Source organism: Primulina eburnea, chromosome 2 (assembly GCF_022965805.1).
Source record: "Primulina eburnea isolate SZY01 chromosome 2, ASM2296580v1, whole genome shotgun sequence".
NCBI classification, from domain to species: Eukaryota; Viridiplantae; Streptophyta; class Magnoliopsida; order Lamiales; family Gesneriaceae; genus Primulina; species Primulina eburnea.
Genome location: NC_133102.1, coordinates 6,076,838 through 6,087,594, shown reverse-complemented (window position 1 = coordinate 6,087,594; position 10,757 = coordinate 6,076,838). Strand labels below are relative to the sequence as shown.

Below are 10,757 nucleotides of genomic sequence, written 5' to 3'. Positions count from 1 at the left end.
TCGTTTTTTTTTTCCCAAATAAAATCCTTATCTATATGACTTGAAGTAGAATTGAAATAATTTATTATTATTTTCAAATATAAAAATGTTCCTACTTTTATTTTAAAAACTCTTTGTCCAAAATGACAAAAACGAGAGGGCAGCTCAAAACTATAAAATTTAGAATACTATTCAATTTTAAAAATGTATATATAAAAACACAACTGTACAAATATGTAATCTATGAAGATTTAAGTAGTCAAAAGGTGTTTATAGTAAAGTTGGAGGACCGAATGCTAATTTACCCCCGCTGCCACGAGGTGTGACAGATCTCATTCTTCAGGACAATTCCAACTGTTTCTTCACTGATTGTCTCTCTTCCTTGCTCTTGCCACCACAAAGCCACTTCTAATCTAGCTTCTATTCGTCCATTCAACGTTAAAAACTTTTTTTTTCTTCACTTTGGTATGATATTTCCAGGCTTTATTTGTACATAGCGTTGGGTTTTTATACAAATAAAAAATGAGGCGCCGAGGCCCAGATTTTAGGAGACCGGTGAGGCGGCGATTTTCGAATGTATTTTGGATAACACTTTGTGGGTTAGTAATTGTGCTGTTTATCGTGGTGTTGAGCAGAGAGAATCGGAAACCCAGTCCAAGATCGGTTTATACTAAGGTACATTTCGATCTGTATGTATTTCTTGTGTTGTCATCTTAAATCTGGACTATTTGAGGTTCGTGATGTTCACTCTTTGCTAATAATTGATGAAAATTATTGAGATGATGCCACGGTAGAAGTGTATAAAGTATAAAGTGTGAAGAAATGTGATACTGGTACAGGACAATGTCTTGGATTGGTGGTGGGAAGTGGAAAACAGGAGGTGAACTGTCATTATCTTTCATTAAGATCGTAAAACCTCGTGTTTCATGACTATACAATCTTGGAGTTCCTTGTATTATTTTTTCTTTCTTTGTTTGGTAAGTGGTACTTGACCTTTGCGGAAAATTTATATGTTTACTTGTTTTTGAATGAAATTTTTATATTTTTTTAACCTATGAAGTGCCAAAACCGTGCAGACAAATTTTTTTTTGGCATTTGATTTCCTCGTGAACCTTATGGTTTTCTAGCTGCGGTGGTATTTATTGATGTTGTTCTGCTTTTAACTCATGGTGATTGTGAACCCATAAGGCACAAACTTTGTCAGCCCAATATTTCTCATGCAGCCGTTAGCGTGTTGAGGATTCATGGATAGAATTTATTTATTGAAAGTGAATTGACATTAAAAATAAAAATGGAATCCATATTAATGCTTATATTCTTCCTTCAGTCTGTGAATTCTCCCTTGCTTGTTGATGTAACTGGTGCAGTGATGCACAAGCCCTTGTAGAACTATTGCAAATTGATTTGAACAAACACTGACTGCATTTACTGTAGATTGAATCAAGAGAAAGCAACACCTCCCCCAGTCCTGATGTAAACTGTTCGCGGGACTTGTAATTTTACTTGTGAGTGTGATTCATCAATTCTTCCCTTTCAAAGTCAAATGATGATGGTTTAAAATTAGACTCTTTCTGTTAACTGAGCTAAACTTGGAACAGTTATAAATCTACTCCACGAGATTATTGAAGCATATGTGATTAGATATTGTTTACGAGATACATTCAATGAAAAGATGCTGGTGACATTGGGAAGCTTGGATGGGAATCAAAGTCATTTGAACAGAGTGTTTGCTGAGCAACTTGAGTAACTGGTGTAGATTGATCATATATTTGTGTTGGGCTGTAATGGAGAGCTTAAGCTGCAACCACCTTTCCACTCTGATTAGATTTTGAATTTGAAGATATATGTAAAGATCCTAGGTAGCTAACCATATTTGCATGTTTCCCAGTATATCATCATCATCTCCTGTTAGGTAATTTTGGTCAATATATAGAATCCTTGAGATGCCATCAAAACCCTATGGCGGATTCAACTCTTTTTTAGTTCTGAAATGCCTTGATTGCAGCATCTATTGGCCCACATTATTTGTCCCAGAAAAACTTATTAATGCATGAGCTGCATTATTCCTGGTGTGAAATTACTACAGGTCATCACAATATACACGATTCTCGTTAATTTGAAATAATAAAGGTCGAGTCATTCAGCATTGAACTTTTAATTATCAAGTGTAAATGTTGTGGTATATCTGCAAGTTTACACTGATTGCATCGGTGTGATATTGCCATGACTGATTGTATTGACCGAAAATGCGAAGAATTTTTATGAAGTGAACGGATGTAGTGGTGCTTCTCTAAGTACCTGTAAGTTGGTCATAACATGACTACATGAGGTATAAAGGAGTCTGCGATGTGCGGTATTTCTCTGTAGTTTGCTTATTTTTACATTTTTAGCTAATAAGTGGTGAGAAACTGGAACTAATTCTCCATGGCTTGTTTTGATATTAATCTTGGATGATGACTACCATTTTAATTTCTTGTAAATGCGTATGAATTTTGAAGGGGATGAAAGGGTGAAATGAAGATTCAAGATCTCTCATTGGTCAATGGTACATATGTATGTTATAGCTAGTTTTATCTATCCGAGGAATGTGGTTTGACTTATTCACTCAATACATTAAATGCATGAAATTACCAGTGAATGCAATTTTTGGACACCTTTAATATCGATTGAAGTTAAAATTCTATATATACCAGGGAATGCAATACGGGGGTTGCAAATATATGTAAAAATTTAAAATGAACGATTGTTAACATAATTTATTTAAATGGATTCCTATTTCATATTTTGTAAAGGAAAGATTTAGTTATAGATTTGTGGATTAGAAGTTACTTTCTACTAAAGTTGTAACTTTGTAAAATGTGGTAGAATAGTATTTGTGTTGATGAATTTATTAACGGTGTTAATGATTTTTAAAATTAAGTTTTTATACCCTTTTACTTTTAATTGAACTTATTTTCCTTCTGAAAGTCTGCATTTGAGGTTCCACCTTTAGTTTTTATGTAATGCATAAGATGTCATCAGCCAACGTGTGTTGCAGGAAATTCATGTTGAGGTTCTGAAAGTTGGTTTTAAATTTAATTCCTGGTTTCCTCAATAGGATAGGTCACATGGCATTGACTTGTGTGTCTTGCTTGTCATGTCATTTCTCTGTTTAGTTCACTCTTGAATTTGTTGTCTTGTTCGCCATACCATTCTAATCTAGAGTTTGAGTTTCCAAATTTACATCTGTTATTCTGTCATGCAGAGATCTTTTAGACATGACAAGATCATAGAATGGCTTAACATCACGGACGAAATTTTGAGTCCGGACTCTGTAACAAGGCAACTGAATGATCAAATTGCTCTAGCAAAGGCATTTATTGTCATTGCAAAACACAGCAACAACCTCCAATTTGCTTGGGAGCTTAGTGCTCAAATCCGCAACTCACAGAACCTCCTCTCGAATGCTGCTTTACGAAGAACTCCTTTGACGACCAGTGAATCAAAGGCGGCAATTCGTGACATGGCACTTTTGCTTTTTCAGGCTCAGCAACTCCACTATGACAGTTCTACCATGATCATGAGATTGAAGGCGCAGGTCCAGGGTCTCGAAGAAGATATGAATTCTGCAAAAGATAAGAGTTCCAAATATGGGCAAATTGCTGCGGAAGAAGTTCCTAAGAGCCTGTATTGCCTCGGTGTTCGATTAACAAGCGAGTGGTTCAAGAACGGTAATTCACAGAGGAAACTCAAGGAGAAGAAGCAAATAGCCATGAAACTCAAAGATAACAGTCTTTACCATTTCTGTGTCTTTTCTGACAACATCCTTGCAACATCGGTTGTTGTGAATTCAACAGCCTCAAATTCCCAAAACCCTGATAAGGTCGTTTTCCACCTCGTTACTGACGAGGTGAATTATGCAGCAATGAGGGCCTGGTTCACGATGAACAGTTTCCGAGGAGTGACCATTGATGTTCAAAAGATAGAAGACTTCACCTGGCTAAACGCATCTTATGTTCCGGTTCTTAAGCAGCTTCAAGATTCTGACACTCAGAGCTACTACTTCTCTGGTACGGGGGGTGATAACCGAACTCCAATAAAATTCCGGAACCCTAAATATCTATCCATGCTCAACCACCTCAGGTTCTACATCCCCGAAGTTTTTCCCGAGTTGAAGAAACTGGTGTTTCTTGATGATGACGTGGTTGTCCAGAAAGATCTTTCGCCTTTATTTTCTATAGATCTAAATGGGAATGTGAATGGAGCAGTCGAGACATGCATGGAAACATTTCATCGGTACCACAAGTACTTAAACTACTCCCACCCTCTAATTCGTGAGCATTTCGACCCAGATGCATGTGGATGGGCCTTCGGGATGAACATTTTCGACTTGGTGCAGTGGCGTAGAAGAAACGTCACTGGCATCTACCACTACTGGCAAGAAAAGAACGTGGACAGAACTTTATGGAAACTCGGGACCTTACCTCCTGGACTGTTAACCTTTTACGGATTGACAGAACCATTGAATCCGTCGTGGCATGTGTTAGGACTGGGATATACAAATGTCGACCCACAGTTGATAGAGAAGGGGGCTGTGCTGCATTTCAACGGGAACTCGAAACCTTGGTTGAAGATCGGAATGGAGAAGTATAAACCTCTTTGGAATAAACATGTGGATTATGGTCATCCTTTATTACAACAGTGCAATGCCCATTAGTTTCAAATTACTGGTTGACATAACATTTGGATGAAATGTGGAGGAGGGAGTTTATGATATGGAGCAGGCCAGCAGGGTACGTTGTTTTCGTTTCATCGTTCTGATTTGTTGTTATATAATGTCACAGATTTAATTATATTTGTTGACGAATGAACTTCCTAGCTTTCTAGACTAAGCAAGCATATATAAAATTTATGTAGCAACAAAAACATTCTGTCAATGGATAAATTTCAATACTCTGCATAACTTTTGTCGTTTACTCTAATTTGTAAGCAAGACTATAATTAACAATAATACTATACCACGGAAAAGATCCTCGTGCTTAACAAATATTTTATTTGGATTATTCACGAAAAAATATTATTTTTTATTGTAAATAAAGACAGGATTAGCATGTCTCATTAATAAAAATTCGTGAGACCATCTCACAAAAGATCTACTGATTAATAAAATGTGATATTCGAAATTAAAAAGTTAAACATTTCACCTAAAATGTAAATAGTTTTATTTAGAGGCACGTACATTATTAGGAAAATTGCGATATCAAATTTTTTTGACCAACACTACAATGAAATGTTACGAATAAAAAATAAATCAAATAAATAATTGATTAGCATTATTTATTTAACTAACATATCACTTCCACAATGAGAATTATTTTTATCCTTAAAAAAAAGAAAATTGTTATCTGTAAGACAATTAGTAAAATTTATATATAAACATTCCATTCCAAAAGACCAAAACTTTGGGCTTCTGGGCTCTGGCTGGAAACTTTGCTACAATTTTTGACCAAAAACTCGTCCGAATCTTTTCATTAGTATTATCTTCAAGATTTTTTTTATAAGATTTTATTTTCAAGATTTTGGGTTCTCAGAAATTAGTTTGTTGATTGCAATGAAATCACGGCCACATGCTATTTTAATGGTGTAAATTTTCTTGGGTGTGTATTCATTTTTCTGCAACTCGTATTCCGTGAAGGGCTGGCGTTTTTTTCCCTTAGAAAATGTTAAAACAAATGCTAGGCTGCTGCAAGGTTTACATATCTGAAAGCAGAAACAAGGCTGCATTGGAGGTAATTGAGAAGGCAGCAAAATTGTATCCAAATTCCCCGGTTGTGAACAAATTTGAGGATGAAATTTACAATCGAGTTGGGTACACCCTTGTCTCAGAAATGGGTCAGAATCCAATTTCATGTTCGTTGAAAAGCTGTGTTTTTGAAATGGTGAAAGTAGCTTTTGAAGAAATTGATCTTGAAACCCACAGTGGGACTCACCCTAGGCTTGGTGTCGTGGACCACATTTGTTTTCACTCGTTGGGTGGCATTTCACTGGACCATGTTGCAGAAACTGCTAAATCTTTGGCTGCTGATGTTGGCTCAAAGCTACAAGGTTTGGTTTTTCAGTGCAATAATTATTTTAAAAGTTTTTTGCAGTTGAACTTCTCGGTTTATTGGACATGAAATTGTAGTGATGTTTTCATATTCTTCTTGGAATTTTTTTTGCAAGAATTCCCTCCCTTGTAGTCGATGATTCTTATATATGTTCAGAATAGGTAAGGATTTTTAGGAGTTTAGTTCATCAATTTTTTTGCATCATAACTACGTGAAAATTGAAATGGAATGTCAACTGATGGCTTAATTGTGTAGAAAAATAGCACCTCTTTCAGCATATCTTTGGCTAATAAATGCCAAGCATGCACGCAGTTGATTGCCATCAAACTTTTTGTTACCGAGTGTGAGTGAAGAACATGATCACCTTTAAGTCAGAGTTTTGGGTGGAAGACGACCTTCGGTGTGAGATTGAGAAGAGGGTGTGGTTTTGATGAGTGTTGGAGATGCTGGTTCAAACGCAGTAGAGACTTGGTATCATGAATTCTTGCGCTCAAATTATGGGAGACATTAAAAATCTTAGGCTGCTGTAAGATAGTTGTGATGATCTATGGATCTGATGTGGAACTCTTAAGATGTAGGTGTTCGTGGTGAGTTCAGAGCCAAAGACTCACCTAACCTCTAAAACATGGTAGCTCAGGAAGGACACAAAGAGTCGTGACTCTTCAGGAATCAGGATCAATTCGGTTGATTCATTTAACATAAAGATTCTACCTTGTTGAGTTGAACATGTAGAAACAAATTTCTACACACGCTCTTTCATAATCTTGAAAACGCTCTGGTTAAGTTTTAAGATTAGTCTTATGTCGTTTGTGTTGCTATTTTTTAAGGGTATTACTTTGTGGTTCTTGTAAGCACATCGACGCACGTTATCTTGGTTTTTCTACATCCATTAGAGCATTTGATTTCTTTACATTATTACTCTACATTAGTTTCCTGAGCCTGCAGTTGCTACCTTCCTATACGGAGCCGCACATCATGAGGGAAGATCCCTCGATTCCATCAGAAGAGAGTTTGGTTACTTCAAGCCGAACTCCACAGGGAATCAGTGGACCAGTGGGCCGAGATCAGAATATTTGCGACTGACTCCAGACGAGGGCCCTCCTCAAGCTCTTCAGAGAAAAGGTGTTCTTGTGATTGGAGCAATCCGATGGGTTGATAACTATAATATCCCAATTTTCTCTAATGACATGACCACGGTTCGCAAAATTTCAAGAAGGGTGAGTGGTAGGGGAGGCGGGCTCGCGGCTGTGCAATCCATGGCACTTGCTCATGGCAACAAGGTGATTGAGGTGGCTTGCAACTTACTCGAACCTAGTAGAATTGGTGGCGACGAAGTCCAGCTTCATGTTGAGCGGCTCGCGAAGGAGGAACGAGTGGAAGTGGGGAAGGGATACTATACTGATCTTTCGCAGGACATATTAGTTGAAAAATATTTTGAGCTGATTCGTACCGCTAAAGATGCATTGGCCAAAGTTGATTGAGCCTCATTGGATGTATACGCATAAGTTATTTTCACCCCATTAATTTGATATTAATTACATTTTTTACGAAAAATTATAAACATTCATTATTTTAACTAATGATAATCAATAATTATCTAACTAATCACAAATCATCTTATAGAAAAAAAAATCTCTAATATAAATTCTTAATTTTAACATTAGTTATTTTGCACACGTTATGTTAGTGTGTACAATTATTTTTATCATTATCGAATATCGATAGATTAAAGTGAAATTTGATAAATTATGGAAGATTAAATTATTATTTTAGTTGTTGAAATAAAATTAAAAAAAAAAGTGTATGTTGAATTATTATTTTTTTTAGAAAAATAGAATAGATAAGTCCTCAGTTAAGGAACCTATGAAAACATCGCTTGGACTTAGGAAATGGTCGCTTGGATTTATCTATAGTTTGTTTGTACATTTTATTTATTATTTTCTTATTCCGGAAATCCTATTTCTGAATTGTAATTTTAACTCAAAAATGATGATTTAAATATGAATATGTTCAATAAAACGTGATTTTACACATGTCTTTAAAAAACCTAAAAGAACATGACTAATATATTCTGCAGAACGTCGTTCTTATCAAGATTGTATATCTCTTTTCAATGTACTCAAGTTTAATCTATTTGGACCTCTTAGAGGTTCTGACCAAAGAGCACGCAGATCCCAAAAACACATTATTTGTTTTCCAAAAATGATTTCTCCGGTAGGAGATAGTGAAATTCTCTACTCGATTTTGTGAAATAATTCCTACTATACACATGTCGTGATTTGACCTTTGATATAAGATTTCAATTTTTAACCTGATATGTAATCCAATGTGGGCCAAACCTACAGATTCTATCAAATGGGTTCCTCATAATAACCCATAACTTCTGTAAACCAAAACTAACTTTGGGCCAAAAAAAGACTACAAGAAAATGTTGGGAATGTTTCATGCATAAAAGCCGAAAACTAAAAATAAAGCTAAATAAAACAAATTTGAAACTAAAGATTTCAAATACGGAATAATAAATATATTAGTTTTATTTGAGTTAATCCGTTTGACAATGAATTTAACTACTCATCTACTTGTTTTTTTTTTTTAATTGTTGCAATGAATTTCAAATTTATTTCAACATCCAATTATTTTAGTACATTCTTAGAATATTTCTTCAAATCAAAATTCATTTTTAAAAAATAAAAAATAAAAACTTCAAGTAATAATTTATTGGTAATCAATGTTATAAAGTGGCGGAATTTTTTTTGTAAAAGTAGTGGGCATTTAATTTCGCAGCAATCCGACATCGGATTATATTGGAACAAGAATTTTAACGGTTTATTTGGCTTTGGTTTATCGTATATTCATTTGGGTATTTTGTCTTTTAATTTTTTTTTTTTTTTTACAAAAACTTGTGTGAGACGATCTCACGGGTCATATTTTGTGAGACGAATCTCTTATTTGTGTCATCCATGAAAAAATAAAAAAAGACACAATTCTAATTAATCTATTTGTTTCACATTTGATGTCATATTATGGTAATCACAAACATAAGTACTGTTCCTCCATGATTGCTTGTCTGTTTTTTTTTTAAAAAAAATTGTTGTTGTTATCTTAATTGGAAGGGGGCATGCACCATGAAAGTTGCAATTATTATATACATTATAATATAGAAATTAGAATCTAATAAAAAGATGGGCCATCCTAATTGAATTCGATATTTTATATTTTTTTGTCATACATACATGATAAAAGCTTTAAAGTTATATTTCAAATAACTTTAGGTCAAATACAAATGTTGTTGAGTGTGAGTACCAATTGAGATACTAGCTCCAATTGATACTCTATCTATTTGACCTGAAGGTAATAGATTCAAGTGTAGGAGAAGACGAAAGAAACTACTGTTAGAAGCGAGATAACACTGAGAGTAATGCACACTGTGAATGATGTGATTGCAGATTCAAAAGATTAATGTACATTACACATATCATTAAAAGCAAGTAATCACATATACGACAACACACGCGTGATATAGGTTCTTCTGTTTTGTGTAATTTTGAATTAAAAAAATAATTGTCATGCATATCAGAGAAAGAAAAAACACGTGAAATGTATCAGTGATATTCTTGCTAAACTTTTGAATTTCTTGTGTTTTGTGGTATAACCATCATAAAAGAAGTCATTATATTATAGGAGACAATTGTCATATTTAGTAAACATTGTGTGCATGACAATGCTATCTTAAGAGAAAGAACTCTTACTTTAATCTAAACTATTATTGTCATTTCTAGTTGTATCCAGAATACCAAAACTATTATAGGCCCTAGGGTTTTGTTCACGTGATTGTAGGTATATAATAATTTTTTTAATCTAAAATAATATTTGTTTGAAATATTTAAAGATTAAGTTAAAATTTAATTTTTTCTATATTAAGATTTTACGTTAGTTGTTATATGATCATTAAAAATTCAAAAATACAGATAAAATTAAAACAAAATACCATGGCTTCTCCTTCATCAGTCCCTCGTCGCTGCTTCCTCTTAAAGACAGGAAGAGACCCCCGATCCTAATATACTAGCGAATGAAAAACTCGTGAAGTATATACAAGTGACGACGTTTCACATTTGGAACTAAAAATTTGTAATAGTGACAGTAAGGCCATCTCCAATCCACTGCACTACATTCTGCACTACATTGGTGTTACACTAAAATCATCTCCAACCACATTGCACTACATTTTACACTACAATAGAATATTTCAAGAATATTCTTTTTTTTTTCAATATTAATTTTTCTGTTTTATGTTAATTATTTGTAATTTCATAATATAATGATAATTAAATATTATAATTTATATATTAAAATTTATATATTTAAATATTTTAATTTATATATTAAAATGTGAATTAATTATTTCATAATAACGAAATAATTATTTGATTTACGTACAATTATTTAATACAAACTATATGTTAATACAATCAAAATATCATTGAAAAAAACACGTTTATTTGATATTAAATTAATAATACAACAAAAATACAATATTAAATATTCGAATTACTATATTGTTCCCATAAATGCTCAATCTTTTTTGACGTAATTTTTTTTATGTTTCGTAATTTTATGGTTTGTTAGTTGTCGTAGTTTGTTTATTGTTTCGTAATTTTTGTTGTTTTTTTTCGTAATTTGTAACATTTTAAC

At 33.7% G+C, this 10,757-nt stretch overlaps 2 protein-coding genes across 3 annotated transcripts; both read left to right on the top strand.

Annotated features, from left to right (window-relative positions):
• The first annotated feature begins 293 nt into the window (after positions 1–293).
• On the top strand, positions 294–4,921 carry LOC140822779 (probable galacturonosyltransferase 10). 2 transcript variants are annotated; one of them, XM_073183655.1, is made up of 2 exons: positions 294–672; positions 3,245–4,921. In XM_073183655.1, the coding sequence occupies exons 1-2, from the start codon at positions 502–504 to the stop codon at positions 4,673–4,675; spliced, it is 1,602 nt and encodes a 533-aa protein (XP_073039756.1). In that variant the 5' UTR covers positions 294–501; the 3' UTR covers positions 4,676–4,921. The 2 variants fall into 2 exon arrangements, with proteins under 2 accessions (XP_073039756.1, XP_073039755.1); XM_073183654.1 differs by having other exon boundaries at positions 298–654; positions 3,224–4,921.
• A 491-nt stretch (positions 4,922–5,412) lies between these two features.
• Positions 5,413–7,641, top strand: LOC140822778 (formiminotransferase cyclodeaminase-like protein). Its single transcript, XM_073183653.1, has 2 exons — positions 5,413–6,063; positions 7,011–7,641. Exons 1-2 carry the CDS (start codon positions 5,679–5,681, stop codon positions 7,544–7,546), a joined length of 921 nt encoding a protein of 306 aa, XP_073039754.1. The 5' UTR covers positions 5,413–5,678; the 3' UTR covers positions 7,547–7,641.
• Positions 7,642–10,757: the final 3,116 nt, after the last annotated feature.

What these genes read in the sequence shown, in the direction of transcription:
- LOC140822779 (XM_073183654.1), top strand. Translation starts at nt 502, where the DNA reads ATGAGGCGCCGAGGCCCAGATTTTAGGAGACCGGTGAGGCGGCGATTT. An exon ending in CAAGATCGGTTTATACTAAG is followed by an intron (nt 655 to 3,223) that starts GTACATTTCGAT and finishes TCTGTCATGCAG; the next exon opens with AGATCTTTTAGACATGACAA.
- LOC140822778 (XM_073183653.1), top strand. Translation starts at nt 5,679, where the DNA reads ATGTTAAAACAAATGCTAGGCTGCTGCAAGGTTTACATATCTGAAAGC. An exon ending in TGTTGGCTCAAAGCTACAAG is followed by an intron (nt 6,064 to 7,010) that starts GTTTGGTTTTTC and finishes CTGAGCCTGCAG; the next exon opens with TTGCTACCTTCCTATACGGA.